Source organism: Ailuropoda melanoleuca, chromosome 15 (assembly GCF_002007445.2).
Source record: "Ailuropoda melanoleuca isolate Jingjing chromosome 15, ASM200744v2, whole genome shotgun sequence".
Taxonomy (NCBI): Eukaryota; Metazoa; Chordata; class Mammalia; order Carnivora; family Ursidae; genus Ailuropoda; species Ailuropoda melanoleuca.
In genome coordinates this window covers 64,839,485-64,861,445 of record NC_048232.1, presented here as the reverse complement: position 1 = coordinate 64,861,445, position 21,961 = coordinate 64,839,485, and the positions used below count along the sequence as shown (strand labels likewise).

General features: G+C 35.5%; 1 protein-coding gene across 1 annotated transcript in view; it reads left to right on the top strand.

The window, feature by feature from the left end:
• CEP83 (centrosomal protein 83) overlaps nt 1-21,961 on the top strand; it is a 134,941-nt gene that overhangs the window by 49,612 nt on the left and 63,368 nt on the right. The window contains exons 2-5 of the mRNA XM_002921781.4: nt 4,695-4,957; nt 5,412-5,562; nt 14,263-14,355; nt 16,465-16,596. Of these exons, the coding sequence (XP_002921827.2) occupies nt 4,794-4,957; nt 5,412-5,562; nt 14,263-14,355; nt 16,465-16,596 (540 nt within the window). The 5' untranslated portion in view covers nt 4,695-4,793. The remainder of the gene's footprint in view (nt 1-4,694; nt 4,958-5,411; nt 5,563-14,262; nt 14,356-16,464; nt 16,597-21,961) is intronic.

The following is a 21,961-nucleotide window of genomic DNA, read 5'->3' as shown; positions in this document are numbered from 1 at the left end:
TCTTTTCTTTTTTGTATTTTTCTCATTTATTTATTTACTTATTTAAATTCAAGTTGGTTAACTTATAGTGTAGGGTGGGTTTCAGGAGTAGAATTTAGTGATTCATGACTTACATGTAACACCCAGTGCTCATGCCAACAAGTGACTTCCTTAATGTCCATCACCCATTTAGCCAGTCCCCTCACCCACCTCCCCTCTAGCAACCCTCAGTTCTTTATATTTAAGGGTCTTTTATGGTTTGCCTGCTTGTTTTTATTTTTTCCTTCCCTTCCCTTATGTTCATCTGTTTTGCTTCTTAAATTCCACATGAGTGAAACCATATGATACTTGTCTTTCTCTGAATGACTTATTTCATTTAGCATAACACTCCAGTTCCATCCATGTCATAGCAAATGTCAAAATTTCATTCTTTTTGATGAGGGATTAATATTCTATCATACACACACACACACACACACACACACACACACACACACACCATGTCTTTATCCGTTCATTAGTCAATGGACATTTGGGCTCTTTCTGTAATTTGGCTATTGTTGAATAGCACAGCTGTCAACAATAGGGTGCATGTGCCCCTTTGAATCAGCATTTTTGTATCCTTTGGATAAATACCTAGTAGTGCAATTCCTGGGTCATAGGATAGTTCTATTTTTAACTTTTTGAGGAAACTCCATACTGTTTTCCAAAGTGATTGCGCCAGTTTGCATTCCTACCAACATACCGTTTTCCAAAGTGACTGTGGCAGTTTGCATTCCTACTACATCCTTGCCAACGTCTGTTGTTTCCTGAGTTGTTAATTTTAGTCATTCTGACAGGTGTGAGGTGATGTCTGATTGTGGTTTTGAGTTATATTTCCTTGATGATGAGTGATGTTGAGTATCTTTTCATGTGTCTGTTAGCCATCTGGATGTCTTCTTTTGAAAAGTGTCTATTCATGTTTTCTGCCCATTCCTTAACTGGATTATTTGTTGGGTGTTGAGTTTTTAAGCTCTTTATAGATTTTGGACATTAGCTCTTTATCTATTCTGTCATTTGCAAATATCTTCTCCCATTCCATTGGTTGCCTTTTAGTTTTGTTGATGTTTCCTTCACTGTGCAGGTTTTTATCTTGATGAGGTCCCAATAGTTCATTTTTGCTTTTGTTTCCATGCCTCTAGAGACATGTCTAGTAAGAAGTTGGTGTTGCCAAAGTCAGAGAGGTTGCTGCCTGCTTTCTCCTCTATGATTTTGATGGTTTCTTGTTTTACATTTAGGTTTTTAATCCATTTATTTTTGTGTGACGTGTAAGAAAATGGTCTAGTTTCGTTCTTCTGCATGTTGCTGTCCAGTTTTCTGAACAACTTGAAGAGTCTGTCTTTTTTCCATTGGATGTATTTTTTTAAAGATTTTTTAAAAAGATTTATTTATTTATTTATTAGAGAACATACACACAAGCTCATGGAGAGAGGGAGAGAGAGAAGGAGAGAAGCAGACTTCCCACTGAGAATGGAGCCTGAAGTGGGGCTTGATTCCATGACCTAGGAGATCATGACCCGAACCAAAACCAAGAGTCAGATGCAAAACTGACTGAGCCACTCAGGCATCCCTCCAATGGATATTCTTTCCTGCTTTGTTGAAGATTAGTTGGCCATTCGGTTGTGGGTCCTCCTTTTTTTTTTTCTTTGTATTTTTCATCCTTTTTTCTCTTTCTACTTCAGCTCGAATATATTCTTTTAACTTCACTTCCTATTACTTCTTTAAGCTATGTCTTCTCTAGGCTGTTATGCTTGCTCATTGAGTTTTTACTTCTGGTTGTAGAATTTTTCAGTCTTAGAGATTTCCCTTGGTTTCTTTTTATGGTTTCTTACTCTCTCACAAAATTCTCAACCTTGTTTTCTATTGTCTTGTACACAATAATATAAGAAAATTTCTTTTAGAATCATTGTCTAATAACTCTAATAGTGAGGCCCTTTTGTCTATTGTCTTTTTGCTTCTTGTGACTTTAATTCATGTCACCTTAAAAAAATTTATTGTGTCACATTTATTTGTCAAATTGTTTTTTAGAGCAAGTTTCAGCCTATGCTAATATCATTCATCTAAATTACCCTTGTTAGGAATAATAAGGGTAAACCTTTAAAGTCTGTATCCAAAATGAAGGGGTTGTTCACCAGGGCTTTTCCATTCCTTGCTGGTCTAATTTGTGTATCTTTGAATTTGAAGACTGTCAGAAGGCATTCCATCTCCCAGCCACCTCTCTGGGAACTGGCAGATGCCTCAAAGGGAAGAGTGGTCCCAAAGGCCAGTCTCATCTTTCTGCATCCACATCCTCTCTTGTTCCCATTTCAGTAAATATTTATTCTCTTGTTAGTTTTCCAGTGTCTTCAACCAGATTATTAACACAGGTGTCCAGCTTTTCTTGTCCTAAGCAGGAGGCTTGATCTATATTACCTTTTCCTCTAGTACTGGAAGTAAAGACTATCTTCAGATTTCTTGGTGTAAGAGATTGATAATACATTTCTCCCAGTGTTTAAGGTAATTGGGGTTTTTGTTTTTAGCTAAAAGTGTCTTTATATAATTAACATAAAAGATACAAGTTTATTCTTTGTAAGCTTGAATATAGAATTGTGGAACCACTTTTGAAGGTCAGAGAAAGAACTGTGTTTTATGAGGCCTTTCTGTCTATGTTACTAGATAACTATTTGGAGGATACTATATTTTCCAAGATTATCATTGATAAATTGATTACTACTGGACTAGAGAACTGAATGTATGTGTAAAACACCTAAAAACAGATATAAAATTTATTCTGACCTTGGTAGGACTTGTGTGGACATGGACAGTTTTCTGTGATTCTGAAATATTCCTAAAGGAGAGAAGTCTGAAAATGACTACTGGCAGAATAAACCCAGGAGTTCATAACTTTGAGTCAGGAAGATCCCAGAGGGCAGTACACATATGTTTGCAATGGAACTAGATTTGGAGATGAGGTTGTGAAAATTAATAATGGGAAGCCTCATTAAAATGGAGTTGGGAGATTCAGCAAGGGGAGCTCTCACTCCCTACCACTCATAGTTAGTTGTAGACTCAACAGGAAGAGATGTACTTGATCTTGCACCTGGATGCTCCTTTACAATCCCAACTGGAGGAAGAAACTTTTTTTTTCTTTTTAAGGTTAATAAGGCAATGGTGGTGGTGATTGAGAAATGGATATCCTGCAATTAGTCCTGAAAAGCACTTGTGGTAGATTTTAGTGCCAAAAGGGAAGGATTTAAGTCATTTTAACCCTGTTTTTCTAAAATGTCCAGGTCTTAGTGAATTTTATTTGCATGGGGACCGAACTTCCACTTAAAAGTAGGAGTTAGAATATTTACTGTCAACTGGAATAAAAAAAAAATAAATTTCCCATTTTACCTTGGAAATCTTTGTTTCATTAGTAGTGGGACTGAAGGATAGCTCTTGGTTTTTCTTATGTAGTTTAAAATTTTAGCTAATTAAAGTTAAAACCTTATAATACCTTTTGGTGGTATTATTAGTATGAGGTAAGTTTATTGTATGTTTCTATCTTTTAAAAATTAATTTGGGTCAAAAAGCAGAGTCAAAATTACATGCCAGTTTTATGATCAAGTTAATTCCCTGACAAATATGTACTTTTGATAGGATAATGTTGTGGCAGCTGTTACAAACAGTGCACTGTTGCACATTTAACATGAGCAAGAAGTTTTCTTGGAAGACATATCCCTTCTATTAAAATGTGATTTGACAGGAAACCAAAGTAACTTCAATTTTAGTTTAAAAGTCTTCTTAGGTAATATGCAGACATCACATTAATTTATCAAAAATGGAATATTAAAAGAAAGACTGAATAATTTGATGGTTGGTTTTTATGTGCTAAAGATCTTGTAGGAGAAGGTATTTCATGATGATTCATAACTAAGGGAGATGCTATTAGGAAAAAATATAATAGTCTTGACAAAGATTAATAAAACTAAAGGGAACAGAATTATTTTGATGAAAACTATTGTTTTTAATTATTTACAATAACACTTTTTTTTTTTTTTTTTTTTTTTTTTACTTCTAAATATAACAAACATTTAGTTACTTTCATAATCCTGGATCAGTGCTTTTGGGGATAGCTGAGGTGATTTACTTTCCCGTTCTCAGCACAGTGCATAACACATAGGTGATTAACATTTTTGTGTTGACTGATTTCTCATCTGAGTCTGCATTGTGAGTATAGTTCACCTTGTGTCAAATAAAAGACCCTTTGTAGCATTAATCACATAGTTACTTGCTGAAGGTCATCTTTATGAAGATTATAATTTTCTCCAACCATTTGTCAAGTTCTAAGTGGCTTTTCTCTGATTTCAGAGTATGGATTTTGTACTAGGATCATTCAATGAACTTTACCCCAGTAGCTTTAGGGAATAGCCACGGTTTGTGAATCCGGGAGTACCTAAACCAGAAAAGTCAGTAATTCTAGTTAGGTTAATACTTGAAGATGTGACATTGATGGTCACAGAAACTTAGTGTGGAGTAAAGAAAATGTGTTAAGGTACAATTCAACTTTGTTCTTTTTGTTCTATGAACGATTTAAAAATTTGAAAATTTGGGTTTTGTTATAGAAATGATAGATGAATAACAAGAAGGGATAAAAAGAATGTAACACTGAAGGAGTTTAATTCATCACTAACCAAGTGCATTTCTCTGTGCAGGTATAATTTGGCATCCTGAGGTCTGTCTAACCAAGAAGGAAGTGGAAGATACCCTTGAAAAGACCACTAAGACAAACAGGAAGCTAGACTTACTTTTACATGGTTAACTGCTTACTTATGAATATGGACACTATTTTTCCTCCTGGTGGAGACAGCGGGCTGACAAATTCTCAATCTGAGTTCCAAAAAATGTTAATTGACGAAAGGGTACGATGTGCACATCATAAAACTAACTATCAGACTCTTAAAGCTGAACACACAAGGTAAGTTGCTTAAATTTGGAGGTAAGGAGCTTTATTAAGGAAATCATTTTTGTCTGAATGTTTGCCCTGGAACATACATTATAATTTTGTTAGTTTGCAGTATATACATTTAAAACTTCTTTAATACAGTGAAATTTTTGCTTTAAAATTACTTTTTTCAAAACTAAGCATGGCTTCAAGTGTGCTGTGGTTTATAAGTCTCTCTTTGAAAGTAGCAAGACATAAAATTTAATGTACTAGGTGGCTACATGTGTTTTTCCTTCCCCCCAAGTAAAATTGTACTAATAAACTATAGTGTTAATAATTAAACTCTACAAAGAAAAGAGGCTTATGAATTTAATGGAATATATGAAATTGGTCTTGTTCCGTGGTGTCGGTTGACTTTACATAAAGTAATGCAATTAGAAAGCAAAAGATATCCTTAAAATTGAATTTTTCTTTTTTTAAAAATCAGGTTGCAAGATGAGTACATAAAGTCACAACATGAACTAAAGCGCCTGTTAAAGGAAAAGCAGACTCACCAGGAAAAATTTCAGCTGCTGCTTGAAGAGCTCAGAGGGGAATTAGTAGAGAAAACTAAAGACTTAGAAGAAATGAAACTGCAGGTAAGAAAATATATTTCAGTTAGTACTATTGGGGAATAAATTTCCTCTGCCCTTCCAGGTCTTCCTGAACTGGACTATGAATCAAATTGGCATGAGACAGATTAACAAGAGAAAATCAAATTTAGTTTTGAAAGTATGCAGAATCCATACAGACATCCCAAACATGAAATTCCAAAGATGGGCAACAGTAGGCTTATATGACATCCTGAGACAGACAAAGTCTGCAGATACAAAGGGAAAGAAGATCATTTAGCAGGATGGTGAGAGGAGATGTTTGGAAAACTAGGGTTGCCCTGTTAAGCAGATAAATTTCTTAGGTATAAAGGAATCTCTATTAATAGCTCTCTTCTTGGTATAGGCTCTCCTTTCCAATTAAATTTAGGCAGTTGAGAAGGAGGTAGAGCTTTTCCTAAATCTGCTGGGTTTTGATTGCTTTTAACTCAAAATTATCTTCATGCCAAAACAGCCCATCTTGGGGAGGCCTGCCTTTTGCCCCTATGGTAAAAAGTCATCAGATGTTGCTAAATTTGGTAAATTCTGCCTGTATTCATTCTTGATGAGTATTTTGCTGTTGTCCACATGGTATAATTTAATATTCTTTCATATATTCTGGAATGTTAGCTACCATGTGGGATTTAGCCATGAAACTGTTGTTTCATATAAATTTGTATTAAATTACCTGTTCTGATTTAAATATTTCACTGTGCAGAATAATTCGGGGAAAGGCCAGTTTGAATTGATAAATATTCAGAGTTAAAAATATTTTTTTAGGGGCACCCGGGTGGCTCAGTTGTTAAACGTCTGCCTTCGGCTCAGGGCATGATCCCAGCATTCTGGGATCGAGCCCCACATCAGGCTCCTCCGCTGGAAGCCTGCTTCTTCCTCTCCCACTCCCCCTGCTGGTGTTCCCTCTCTCGCTGGCTGTCTCTCTCTGTCGAATAAATAAAATCTTTAAAAAAAAATTTTTTTTTAAAGAAAGTTTTACTAATTTTCCTTTAAGTATTATAGCTGAAATTGAGCTAAAAGAGACTGATATTTATTAAATTTTTTATTACTGAGGTATAGTTGATAAGACTGATAGTTATTTTTAAGGGACTTCTTAAAAGACAATAAAAACAAGATGTGCACATAATTTATGTGTGTGGTGTAGGGAAAATGGAGTTTCTAAAACAAAGGATAGTGCTATCATTTCATTTCTGATTTGCGTAGAAAGGAGACCAAAGCTAAACTTAACTGTTGTACCAGTCAAACTTATAATAAATTTCAAATTAGTAGATATTAGCTGTTACATTTTTCTGTATTCATTTAATCTCTAAAGGACACCAGCTGTGTATTTCTGTTTATCTACTGCTTGGTACAAATAATAAGGTATTTTTAATACTGGAGTCATAAGTTGATAAGAATAAAAAGCTACCTTTTCAAGTCATCTAATATGGCATATCACCCAATTCATGGATTCCTTTGACAACAGTGTTAGAAGTTGGTTATTCACTATCTTTTTGAAATCTTCCATTGTTGGGACCAGCACCACTAAGTTTGGGTTGGAGCCTCTATTGTGGTGTTTTATTCCTAGGTGTATTTAGGACGTTTAAACAAACAAAAACCTCAGAAATATGAGTTGAATAGGCAAATGTAATTTAAGCCTATAGAATTGGTGGGTTAATTTGTTTTACAAAAATTGAGAGGTCTATAGAAATGAGAATCTGTGAGCACTGCATCCAAGGAATTCAAAGTATTCTTCTGGCACTGTAGATATAAAACTATAGTCTTCTTTAGCTTATTGTTTGTACGTGCTTTGTACAAATAAGTATGTCCACACGTTACTCTGAAGAAAGAGTAATTAATATCAGATAAAAAATTTACTTTAAGACAATAAAGTGTTATTTAAGATAAAAAGGCCATTTTTATAACAAAAAAAAAAGGGTCAGTTCACCAGTGAGATGATGACCTTCAACAAACATCTGTTTTTATGCTTTAGTTTTGTCATGTGGTAAAGAGGATAAAAGTTAACAGTGGTTTTTGTGAGGACTAATGAAATAACATGTATATTTTTAGTACAGTGTCTGACACATAGTAGATACTCATAAATGATGGCATTTATTTTATTTGAATGCAGGCTCCATAAAGGCAGGAGCTCTTTTCAATGTGTCTCCAGTGCTCAAGTAAATTTGTCCGTATTTATGTATTTTATAGTGTATTAGCCAATATTTGTTGAATGAATGACATGAAGAAATAGAATAAATGAATGAATTGGAATTGTTGTTCTGTTCATATGTAATACAATGTTCTTTCTTGTCTCATGTGTACCTAAAGCTTACGCATCTTAGAGTTGATGATCCTCTCTTTGTTTCATATCTGTAATGAGTTAACTTGTGTCTGTCAAAAAAATATGTTGGACTTCTAACACCCAGTACCTCAGAATGGACCTTGTTTGAAAACAGTCTTTGCTGATGTAATTAGTTAAGATGAGGTCATACCGAAGAATGATGGGCCCTTAATACAATGTGACTGGTGTCCTTCTTAGAAGAGAACAGACACAAAGAGAGAAACACAGGGCGAGGGGCAGGGAGGGAGGTGGGGCGAATGTCCTGTCATGACAGAAGCAGAGACTGAAGGGCTGCAGCTGCCAAGGAAGGGCAGGGATCAGCAGCACACCGCCAGAAGCTAGGATGAGGCAAGGAAGGATCCTTCCCGTCAGGGAGTGTGGCCTTGCTGACAACTTGATTTTGGACTTCTAGCCTCCACAACTGTAAGCAATAAATTTCTATTGTTTTAAGATAGCCAGTTTGTGGTATTTTGTTGTTGTAGCTCTAGGAAACTAATACATTACTCAAAGCGAAATTCTTTTTTGTAACATTTGTGACACAGGGATCTTTATTCTCTGCTTCAGTGCTTTCAGTGAGAGAGAACCTAGTGAATGTTTATAAAGTGATCCAGTACTATTTATGGATTGGAGTATGTTAAGTATCTTATTTTCCCTCTCATGTTGAAATGAAATCATCCTCCCAGTAGCCTCTCTCTTGATTCTTGCACTGTTCCTTGGATCTACACAAAATAACTTTGGACATTTCTCCAGGTGATAACTTCCCAGGTGTTTGCTGACATAATTTGTCTGGTAAAGTTTCTTTTTTTCAAGATAAACATAAGTGGTTTCTCTATGGTATTTATCTGGCAAAAATAACGTAAAATAAAGATCTATATATTTATGTACACATGTTGAAGCTAAATTTAGCTATTTGCTTTATGGATGTTAGCAATTTGTACAAATTGTGAGTTGAATAAAATTAAGTAAATTCAGCAAAGTGGAATCAATAAGAAATATTTTAGTGTTTATGAAAGATGATTATTTTCAGGATATACATGTATTATCTTGTCTACCTAAAAAGGCCTTTTCTGAGCTAAGATTTAATATCCCTTTAGCTTTTATAGGAAAATGATATAAAAGATAGTCAATGAAAGAATATTTGTGTCACTTGTGTAGTTGAGGTGAGTGGAAATAATAATAGTGCCTAACTTATAGGATGATTGTAAAAGATGAAATGAGACAGTGCCTGGACAATGTTAGTACAGTGCTTTGATACAGAAAGTGGATAGAACATGTTAGCTATTGTTACATTGTTATTATGTACCATGTTAACAAAACCTTTTTTAAAATGAGTTACTTGATAATATTTGTTACAAATTTTAAGTTACTTTACCAAAAATTTGTGTGCTTTCTTTGTGCCAGGCAATGGAAACTATATAACCCAGTATGTTTCCCATTTTATTTGCCTGCTAGGAAGTCAGAGCTAAATTTATTATTCAGTTTGTCATTATTTTTTTTAAGAATCTCTGGTACAGCAATATCTGCCTTCTTAAATTAAAACATTCTTTGAAAAATAGTGGTCTGTTTTATATTATTAACATGACAAGTGTTGGTGTAATATAGATTTAATATATTGTAATGACACATGGACTGTTGTGTGATAAAGCATTCTCCTAAGTTTCTTTTGAGACAAGTGGTGGCAGTATTCCATTAGAAGTCTAAGAGACAGCTTACTTTTCTCCTAAAACGGCATGGAGAAAATCCTCTAATACTGTGTCTTTGGTGTTTGTGTGCTTTGCTGGGGGTTGGGAGGAAGATAGATTTTTTCTGATGTGTGTGTGTGCTTTTTTTTTTTTTTTAAGATTTTATTTATTTATTCATTCGACAGATATAGAGACAGCCAGCGAGAGAGAGAACACAAGCAGGGGGAGTGGGAGAGGAAGAAGCAGGCTCATAGCGGAAGAGCCTGATGTGGGGCTCGATCCCATAACGCCGGGATCACGCCCTGAGCCAAAGGCAGACGCTTAACCGCTGTGCCACCCAGGCGCCCTGAGTGTGTGCTTTTTTTTTTTTTTTATAAGATTCTTAGGAGATAACAGAAAAAATCTTGTTGAGATTTTTTTTTTTATCAGAGACCTTGTAGATTACAAGACTCTTGGGTAGTTTACCAACTTCAGTTTTTTTTTTCCTTTGTGTGGGTCCGTACTTTGCATTAGTACCATTTTCCTATTGTCTAAAGGACTTTCTTTAACATTTCTAAAGTAAGATCTATGATAAATGTTTTCAGCCCTTATATATCTAAAAATAATTAATTTTAAAGATAGTTTTGCTGAGTATTGATTTCTAGGTTGGCTGTTTTACCCCTTAGTACTTTAAAGATGTTGCTCTTCTGTCTCCTCACTTATGTTGTTTCACGTAAGAAATTTGCTGTCATCCTTATCTTTGTTCTGTGTATACAGTGAGTCTTTTTTTCATGGCTGCCTTTAAGATTTTCTCTTTATTGCTGATTTGAGCAATTTGATTGACATGACTTTGTACTTCATATTTACGGTGCTTAGGGTTTATTCGGTTTCTTGGGTCTTTGGGTTTACAGTTTTCATCACACTTAGAAAATTTTTGGACGTGACTTCTGAAAATATTTTTTTCTGCCTCCTCTTTGATCTTCTTTGGGAATTCCATTATTAGGCCACTTTAACTTCTCCCATAGCTTACTGATGCTCAGTTTGTTTACTTTCAATCTTTTTTGTCTCCTTGTTGAATTTTAGGTAGAATCTGTTGTCATGTCTTCATGTTCACTGTTCTTTTTTCTTCTGCAGTATCTAATCTTCCATTAATCCCATGTAGTATATATTTTTCATCTTAGAAATTGTAGTTTTTACACTTGAAGTCCAAGTTAGGTCTTTTTAATAACTTCCTTATATCTCCTTACCATGTTCAATCTTTTCTCTAGCTTTTTGAACATATGCAGTTCAGTTATAATAACTGTTTTAATGTCTTTGCTAATTCTAACATCTGTATTACTTCTGGGTTGGTTTTGGTTGATTGATTTTCTTGTTTATTGTGGGTAATATTTTCCTGCTTTTTTGCGTGCCTAATAAATTTTTATTGGATGCTAGACATTGTAAATTTTATATTGGGTGCTAGATATTTTTGTATTCTGATATTCTTGAGCTTTGTTCTGGCACAGTTACTTGGAAACTGTTTCATCTTTTGGGGTCTTGCTTTTAAGATTTGTTAAGTGAGGGCAGATTAATGTTAGTGCTCATTACTTGCCACTGCTGAGAACTTTCTGAGTACTCGTTTCTCAATGAAATGAAGGTTTTCAGTCTGGCTTTTGGGAAAAGGAACTATTCATAGCTCTGTGTGAGCTCTGATTACTCATCCATCTGATTCTTTCAGGTCATTCTTTTCCTGGGCTTGATTAAATATTTTCCTTACATGCATGCACTGATTGGGGTACTCTTCTGAATGAAACTTCTGCAGATCTTCATAATTTTATTTCTGTGCCATGCTCTTTTCTGCTACCCTGCTTGTGACTCTAGCCACACTGCTCTCCCTGGATTTGTAGTTCCATTTGCTTAAGTCAGAGAGTCCATCAGACTCTGACTGGATATCCCTTCCTGTGCATCGCCTGGAAGTATTCTCAAAGCTTATTTTCTTTGTTGTTTGTCTCTCAGGGATCTTTGTTGCTTTATTATGCCCAGTGTCTTGAAAACTGTTTGATTTTTGTTTATTCTTTTATTTGTTTTAGGCAGGACAATAAACCTGATCTCTATTATGCAATCTGTTGGAAGTGGAACCACTTTCATTTCTAATTACCCTTTAATTACAGAAATCTCAAACAAGTACCAAAGTAGAAAGGGTGGTTGTATTGCATCCTCACATACCCATCTATACTGACCATCTCTCAGTCAGTCTTATTTCATCTTCGACATCACTGCTCTGTCTTTCAACCCTTCTGGATTATTTTGAAGCAAATCATAGTATCTCAATTCTAGTATTTAAGTATAGATCTGTATTATATATCAAGGCAATCTCTCCTTTAAAAGCATAGCCCCAATACCATTTTCATACCTAAAAGTACTTATTCCCTAATGTCTTGTAATACTGCATTTTTGTTCACATTTCTCTAATTTTCCCATGGTTTTGCTTATTTTTTTAAAAAAAATTATTATTGATGAGAGAGAGAGTGTGTGAGCCAGAGAGTGAGAGCGAGCATGAGCAGGGGGGAGGGGCAGAGGGAAAAGCAGACTCCCTCCTGACCTGGGGCTCCATCCTAGGATCCTGGGATCATGACCTCAGCTGAAGGCAGACACTTAACCAACTGAGCCACCCGGTTGCCCCCAGTGTAGCTTATTTTTAAAGTTATTTTGTTTGAAACAGGATCTGAGTAAGGTTTATCTATTACTCTTTAATTACGACCCCTTCTCACTTTGGACTCTTGATTCTATCACCCAGACTCTTGACATCATAAACCAGATTATAACAAGACATTTTATCTGATTTCCCAGCTTCATTCACTGCCTTTCCTCCCACCCCAGTCACCAATTTTCTCCCACCAAAGGTTTTCATCCATCTTGCTTCTTCCTAAAATATAGATATGGTGATGCCATTCTTAAAGTGGTATATATATATGCTTATATATTTGTATATTGTTTCAAGAAGGATACATAAGAAATTAGCCAAGATTGCTTCCTAAGAGGGAAACTGGATAACTGAAGGAAGAAGACTTAGTTTTTAAAATATTTTCTTTGTTTGAATTATGTAATCATAACCATTCATTTTAAGTAAAAATTTAAGTATCTACTATTGAATACTGAGTAAAATATAAGAGTATGAACCTGATATTTAGGAATCTTCTACTTGTAGCTCCCACGTCTTCCCCTTTTGTTCCCAACCAGGATATAGCTCTCCTAAGTGGCATTTGGAAATGTTTCAGCATGGCCTTGATTGTCACAGTATCTAGAGAGCATTAATGTACAAGGATCCAGGATTCTAAATTGTCTGTAGTGCTTAGTGCCTTTCAGTCCAAAATGCCTTTAGCTTACCTTTGAGGATCATTTTTCTCCCCAGGGAATGTAAAATTCTGAAGTTTCCAGTTCTACCTAAGCTTTAGTTTTCCCATTCCTTTGATGTGCCACTTTTTATATATTTAATATCTTTTCTGTTGGTCTTTACCTGTCAAGCCTATATTGGTTATTTTTTTAGTTACTTGTATATATGTTATTTTTCATATGAGAGTATGAACTTATGGGGCAAGAAATGCTTCTTGTGAGTTTTTTTGATCTTTAGAAAGTTAGACTTCTTGTATGCTTTAGTTTTTGTAAAAAAGGAGATGATAATATAGCTACATTGAGGATCATTGCAGGGATTAAATAAGTTGATGAATGAAAGGTATTTAGAACAACATGTTATATAGATTATCTAGTATGTTGCAGAATGCGTTGTATAGGGACACCTGGGTGACTCAGTCAGTTAAGCATCTGCCTTCGGCTCAGGTCAGGATCCCAGGGTCTTGGGCTTGGATCCCATAGAGGGCTCTTTGCTCAGTGGGGAATCTGCTTCTCCCTCTGCCTGCCACTCCCTCTGCTTGTGCGCGTGCTCTCTCTTTCTCGCGTGTGCTCTTGCAAATAAATAAATAAAAATAAATGCTTTGTATATAGTAAGTATTCATTCAGTGAAGTTTTTCGACTGTTTGGAGTATTGATGAATAAATGAATTAAACTGAATATTACTCTTCATTTTTAGAGGTTAATATAAGTACAAACAAGGTTTTTGTTTGTTTGTTTTATAGCCAGTATTTGATAATTGAGTGATCCTATGTGCCAGGCAGTAGTGTGAGATGTTGGGAACACTCCATGGTGAATAAAGACTGTGTTTGCCCTTCAGTAGCATACATAAATACTAATAAATACTAATAAATACTAATCACTTTTTGGAATATGAGTTTTATAATATAAGAGTGTAATAAGGTGGCTGGAGTAAAAGTCAGCCTTTCTGATTGAAAATAGTCTGAATAAGTCTCTGTGGTGTACCAAATTATTACACCTTTATTTTTATTGCTTTAGGAAATAGTGTATTAGCCATTATATCAAACATGGTAACCTTAGCTGCCAACACAGTTATTCCTAACAGTCACAATAATAATAATAATCAGTGACTATCTTTAGCTCATGTTATTGGAATTTTTGACATATCTGGGAGCCTGAAATTGAGATCTTTATGTATTGTTTCAAATGATGGTTCTGTTTATATAATGATTACTGTAAAATTAGGTATATTATGAAATTTCTACGAATTGGATCTTATTATAATTAGGTGTTGAAATTTGGTGAATTCTTAATTTTAATATTTGTGATTTTATATTTAGAATTCTTTGTTTATCTACATACTAGGTGTTAACTCCACAAAAGTTGGAATTGTTACGAGCCCAAATACAACAAGAATTAGAAACTCCAGTGAGAGAACGTTTTAGGAATCTGGATGAAGTAAGTAATTTATATAGAAGGAACTGTGCATTTATCTTTACATCACTGATCAAAAGCATCATTCCCCTACTCAGAAACCCTGCAGTAGCTCCCCTTCTAACTCAAGTGTCCTTACAGTGGCTTTTAGGGCTGCACAAGATCAGATCCCATTATCTGCCTAACTTCCTTTCCTCCATCCACATTGGCCTCCTTGATGTTTCTTTGGCACTCCGGGAATGAAACAAGTCAAGAGTCTTTGCTGTAGCTGTTATTTCTGGCATGAACAGTAGTATCCTTCTCCAGATATCTCTTAGCCAACTTCCTCCTCTCTCTCTATTTTTTTTAAAGATTTTTAAAATAATTTCTTTGAGAGAGAGAGCGTGTGAGAGAGCACGAGCAGGGGGCAGAGGGAGAGGGAAAAGCAGACTCCCCGCTTAGCAGGGAGTCTGACCTGGTGCTTGATCCAGGATTCTGAGATCGTGACCCGAGCCAAAGTCAGATGCTTAACTAACTGAGCCACCCAGGCACCCCTTCCTCATCTCTTTTAAGTCTTTGCTGAAGTGTCATATTTTCAATGAGGCCTACTTTGACCAACCTGTATCTCCATTTAACATTGCTTCCTTTCCCATCACTTCTTAGACCTTAGGATCCCCATTTACCCTGCTCTACTTTTTATTTTTCTCTAGTACTTATCATCCTCTAATATGCTGTATATTTATTGTGCTTATTTTTTATTTTCTTTATTACCATTTCTAGAATGTAAGTTGCATGAGAGAAGGAACCTTTATCTGTTTGGTTCACTGTCGATTCTAAGTTCCTAGCATACAGTTGGTGCTCAGTTAATATTTGTGGAATGAAAGAGTGTATTTCATGGAACCTCAGAAAAATAAAAATTTGTTACAATTTTCCTTCAGACTGAAATGTTTCCTTCCTCTTATGAAATGTTGGTATAATATGATTAAATGTTTAATAAATGGAATAGGAAAAGATGACATATATTAAGTATTTTAAGTACTATGCCAGACAATTTATATATGTAACTTTATTTAACTAATAGACTGGGTCTTACACATAACACATGAATATTGTCCCCTTCAAAATGGACCCCTTTGGAAAGCTGTAGTCTAGTGGTACTGACATTGCACAAAATAGCTGTAGAATCCGCTTTTAAAAATGGCTTATTGGCTTGGTAAAGTCGTCTTTTGAATGTCCTCCTGGTGGGTAACCAAAGCATTATGGTTGGGAGTAGATTTAGTTTTTGGATTTAGACAAAGCCACTTAGACCTAAGGTAGGTGATCAAGTTAAGTAAAAGTTGTTTGTTTGTTTTCTTAAGTATGTTTCTAATAAAATCATGAAACCCATTTTTTGGTTTGTTAACTGGCTTAGAGAAATCTTTCAACCAAAGATTTAGAGTAAGCTGAATATTTTAGAAGGTGTTCTTATTACTTAATTTCCTGGTGGATGCTGAAATAATGTCTCCTTCATCTTCTCTACTGCCTAAGTTCTAATTGAATTTAGAGTGCCAGCAACTTTTGTAGTGTTAGTAAGCAGAATTCGAGCATACCAGAGATTTCCATGTGTTCCTGGTTAGTCAGGAAAGTTGCTGCTACGTATATTCTTTAGACTGGTATGTTGAACTATCATTGTAATACTTGATTGAACCTTAAATTATTGTACTAAATAATCAGATAATCTTTTATCTACTTAGAATTCCTGTCTGGCTTTTAGGAGGCTATTTTATATTTTACTATAGAGTTAATTTTTAAAATTTAACTAATTTTGAAGGGTATTCTACATTATTAAATATCATTTTATTAGGCCCACAGGTCAAAACTTTTGATGTGTGCTATTTGTTTTTATTATTACGAGAATCAGTGAGGAAATAAGGTAAATTAAATATAATTTGCTTTATTGGCACCTTCTCAAGAATGTACTGATTCTGTATGTAGGATACTTGTCATAAGAATTTTCCCGGGTTTATTTATATTTCTATTAAGCTTATTTTTTGCTTTTTAGAATGGCTTTGACCAAAATGCACTTTAAAATTATATTTGCAAAAGTGATTTTTTGGAGTGAGTACAAATTTCATTTATAAACTTGCCATAAATTACAGCCTTCTTTTAATTTAGGAAGTGGAAAAGTATAGAACTGAATATAATAAGCTTCGCTATGAACATACATTTCTCAAATCAGAATTTGAACACCAAAAAGAAGAATTTGCACGTATTTTAGAAGAAGAAAAAATAAAATATGAATCAGAGGTGAGTGATTATACTAGTTTAGTCTTTATCCTCCTAGTCAGTAAAATATCATGATTTTTATAAATTCCAAGTTAGAATTGATTGCATAATTAAGTTTCATTAATTAATGTTGAAGTATTTGGTATGATATTCATCTGTTCTGTAGTACATTTTTTTTGTGTGTGTGTGAACATTCTTTTTGGCTATTCGCTTTTCCTCTTTTGTTCCTTTATATTGCCCCAGTCAGTGGAGATAGACAGTCTCTTTTCTTCCATAGCCAGAGAGACAGAATTCTTCTTGCAAATGTAGTTTGTTTATATGATTTTTTATGTAGCACAGTCCACCTCTACTTTTTGGAACCAAACCACATCCAGGAGAGCTCTGGCTATCAGCCCACATACCCTGCTTCTACTGAGAGAAATAAGGGGTTTATACTTTAGGGTGTGTCTGTCACATTCAAGAAGTGTACTTTGTTCTTTACAGCATCTGCAACTGCAGAATTTTCTCTCTGCTGCCTACGACATTTTCCCCTGCTCTATCTCTACTGCTTGGGCAGCCTTTCTACTCATGTTTTATCTCCTGATTTTGCCAAAAATGAGATTTGTGTTTATCATTCTTTGTGGACTTTTATGTGATTTTTCAGGATAGAAAGAAATAATAAGGTTTGTCCTGCTATATTCAAATAAGAACTCTAATGCTAGTGGAATTTGTAAAAAAACAAAACAAAACAAAACAAAAAAACACCCCACAAAAAAATAAAGAATCTTGGTATCTATAGTTATGTGAAATATTCTGTGTACAAACACATCTGCATTATGTATTTATTGCATCACCTTTATTTGGAATTAAGAATTAGAATATACTCACCTTTCTTTATCAAATACTAATTGGATCAAACTGATCTATTCTTTTTATTATTTTTTAAATTTAAATTCAATTAGCCAATGTATAGAACATTTAGTTTCAGATGTAGAATTCAGTAATTCATCAGTTGTATATAACACCTAGTGCTCATCACATCACATGCCCTCCTTGATGTCCATCACCCAATTACCACATCCCCTTACCCTCTTCCCCTCCAGCAACCCTCAGTTTCTTTCCTATAGTTAAGAGTCTCTGATGGTTTGTCTCCTTCTCTGATTTCTTCCCATTCCATTTTTTCCCTCCCTTCCCCTATGATCCTCTGTGCTGTTTCTTATATTCCTCATATACATGAAACCATATAATTGTCTTTCTCTGATTGACTTATTTAGCTTAGCATAGTACCATCCAGTTCCATCCATGTAAATGGTATGATTTCATCCTTTTTGATGGTTGAGTAATATTCCATTGTATATTATTCATTCATCTGTTGATGGACATCTCCACTGTTTCCATAGTTTGGCTGTTGTGGACATTGCTGCTGTAAACATTGGGATGCAGGTGCCCCTTCGGATCACTACATTTATATCTTTGGGGTAAATACCTAATAGTGTAGTTGCTGGGTTGTAGGGTAGCTCTGTTTTCAGCTTTTTGAGGAACCTCTGGAGAGTGGCTGTACCAGCTTGAATTCCCACCAACTGTGTAAGAGGGTTCCCCTTTTGCCACATCCACACCACCATTTGTTGTTTCCTGACTTATTAATTCTAGCCATCCTGACTGGTGTGAGGTGGTATCTCATTGTGGTTTTGATTTGTATTTTCCTGATGCCAAGTGATGCAGAGCATTTTTTCATATGTCTGTTGGCCATTTGGATGTCTTCTTTGGAGAAATGTCTGTTCATGTCTTCTGCCCATTTCTTGATGGGATTATTTGGTTTTTGGGTGTTGAGTTGGATAAGTTCTTTATAGATCTTGGATACTAGCCCTTTATCTGATATGTCATTTGCAAATATCTTCTCCCATTCTGTAGATTGTCTTTTAGCTTTATTGACTGTTTTCTTTGCTGTGCAAAAGCTTTTTATCTTGATAAAGTCCCAGTAGTTCTCATGTTTGCCTTGCCTTTGGAGATGTTTCTAGCAAGAAGTTGCTGTGGCCAAGGACGAAGAGCTTGCTGCCTGTGTTCTCTTCTAGGATTTTGATGGATTCCTGCCTCACATTTAGGTCTTTCATCCATTTTGAGTCTATTTTTGTGTATGGTGTAAGAAAATGGTCCAGTTTCATTCTTCTGCACGTGGCTGTCCAATTTTCCCAACACGATTTGTTGAACAGACTGTCCTTTTTCCATTGGATATTCTTTCCTGCTTTGTTGAAGATTAGTTGACCATAGAGTGGAGGGTCCATTTCTGGATTCTCTATTCTGTTCCATTGATCTGTGTGTCTGTTTTTGTGCCAGTACCATACTGTCTTGCTGATTACAACTTTGTAATATAGCCTGAAGTCTGGCATTGTGATGCCACCGGTTTTGGTTTTTTCTTTTTTTTAAATTTTTTTAAAGATTTTATTTATTTATTTGACAGAGATAGAGACAGCCAGTGAGAGAGGGAACACAAGCAGGGGGAGTGGGAGAGGAAGAAGCAGGCTCACAGCAGAGGAGCCTGATGTGGGGCGATCCCATAACGCCGGGATCATGCCCTGAGCCGAAGGCAGACGCTTAACCGCTGTGCCACTCAGGCGCCCCACAGTTTTGGTTTTCTTTTTCAACATTCCTCTGGCTCTTCGGGGTCTTTTCTGGTTCCATACAAATTTTAGGATTATTTGTTCCAGCTCTATGAAAAAAGTTGATGGTATTTTGATAGGGATTGCAATCAATGTGTAGATTGCTCTAGGTAGCATAGACATTTTCACAATATTTGTTTTTAATCAGTGAGCAAACTGTTTCGTGATTGATATGTAAGAAGCTGTATATGAGCATTGGAAATTTGAGTCCACTGGTAATACAGTACTAGAAAACTATAAATATAATAGCCTTTTTTATTAAAAACTTCATTACAACTTTAAGTGCTCTATTCACATACAATCTCTTGTTATAATAGTCACTGTGATGGAGCAGGACTGTATTATTTTATCCATTTAAAATGAAGACATTTGAAGCATAAGATAAACAACTTGCCCAAAGTCTCACAAAAAGTTGGCAGCCAAGTTTATGGTAGAACTCAGGTACCTCAACTACCAGCCCAGAGTTTTTAGTATGCTGTGGCAATTTCAAATCATTGGTTATTTTAATTAGGAGCCATCAAACAACTGATTTTGTCAAGAGGTCTGTCAATTTATACTCCTTATGATGATGAATGTTTTTGAAACTGTTATCATGACAGTTAAAGCAATTACATTTAAAAATTTTCTTGTGAAAAATAAGAATGATAAAGATTTCCAGCCTAAAATGTTGGTTTAGTGTATTAAAGAGTAACCACTGAGATTAAGGGTGCTGGTGCTTTATTTTATATTTTGCATTTAAAATCTAATGTTGATGTTCATCTGATAATGATTACTTGTATTCTCTAGTGTCTTAGTTCTATTGTTTTTCTAAAGAATGAAACTTGCATCTGAAATCTGATGACTAATCTATTTTTCACCCATGAAAGACCAAATAATATTCATTAAAATTTTTAAGGGGTCACTGGCATCATTAATTTTCCTAATTTAAATGTCCTATGGAGAAATCTGAAGATAAACAGCTAGCTAAGAAGCCATAATTAGTAGAGGCTGGAAAAGTAAAACTTTCTGATAAGACCAAAGTTCTTTTCTTTCTACTTCCTGATTATGCAGGAACAATATTAATTAGTAGATAATTGGGTATTTGTTCTTTCATTCCATCACTTATCTTTATACACCAGTTTCTGTACACAAGAACAGTAGAACTTAGTGATATGATCGTGGATCATGAAACAGCAGTAAAACTTCAAAGAAAAGCCTACTGCTGCCATCTTCTAATTTCACAGTTTAAACTGGTATAAAATATATTACTTTTTACTAAAAATAATTGGCTTTTCTTGCATTAATGATTCACACCATACTTGTGCATTTTCACGTCTACAGATAAAATAACTGAATGTTCTTTACTGTGTTCTTAAGTGAATTCTGGAAGATTTTGTTAGCGTTTTTATGAGAAGCACTCTAGTGATTCACATTTCCCTCATGACACTCTGAATTAAAAATATATGAGGGGCGCCTGGGTGGCACAGCGGTTGGGCGTCTGCCTTCGGCTCAGGGCGTGATCCCGGCGTTATGGGATCGAGCCCCACATCCAGGCTCCTCTGCTATGAGCCTGCTTCTTCCTCTCCCACTCCCCCTGCTTGTGTTCCCTCTCTCGCTGGCTGTCTCTGTCTCTGTCAAATAAATAAATAAAATCTTTAAAAAAAATATATGAAAATAGATGTCTTTATCTTATAAGTAAGATAATGTCATGATTTCTCAATGCATTTGGTTATAAGAACATATTAAGTCTGGGACTTCATACAGATGAAATTCTGAAGTTGTATATATAGGCATTATTCAGAGTGGTACTGTTGTGTTTTCATTATGTTATTTGGTGTCTGATTTTATATTCTGCAAATAGTAATGAAGAACAATACAAAGAGTTTTAGGTATAGGTGATTGTACTGGTCGACTGAACGACTGCAAGAAGCAAATGTAATTCAGTGGGGAAGATGAAGATGTTGAGAGGTCAGTGAGCACTGTATCATATGAAAAGCTTTAGAGTGACAACATATAATAACTGGTCCCTGAGATTATTCCGTTTGGCTTTCCAAACTGAGCCGTACCTTGGTTTTGTTTTGTTTTTTCCCTAAGATTTTATTTGAGAGAAAGAGAGAACAAGTGGAGGGAGGGGCAGAAGGAGAAGCCGACTTCCTGACTCCCCACGGAGCAGGGAGCCCAACTCCAGTTTTGATCCCAGGATCTTGGGATCATAACCAGAGCTGAAGGCAGAAGCTTGACCGACTGAGCTACCCAGGCATCCCCCCCCCCTTTAAAGATTTTATTTATTCATTTGAGAGAGAGCAAGCGAGAGAGAGAGTGCGCACAATCGGGATGAGAGGCAGAGAGAGAAGCAGAGTCCCTGCTGACACTCAGCTGACTCAGCCACCCAGGCAGCCCTGTACCTTGGTTTTTATGGGGTTGGTGAGAAGCCAAAATTCCTATTGCAGGAAGGAGAACTTTTCTGGGTCCTTGTTACCACATGCTGTTTTTTTCTTACAACACTGGTCGCACAAAACTAATAATCATTTCCAAGTTTTGGTTTTTATCCTGACACACATATCATAGACATTATGATACCTCTTAAAACACTTCCTAATTTTGTCCTGTTATGTTCTGAAGCTCTAGGTGGCCCATATGGCTCCTTTATCGAAAATATTCCCTGTTCTCTGACTTGCACCCTTCTCAGAGTACTATAAAACATATTACAATAGGCAAAAGTCTCCCAAATTAAAATTAAATTACCTCCCAGTGGGAATTCTCGGGGATGG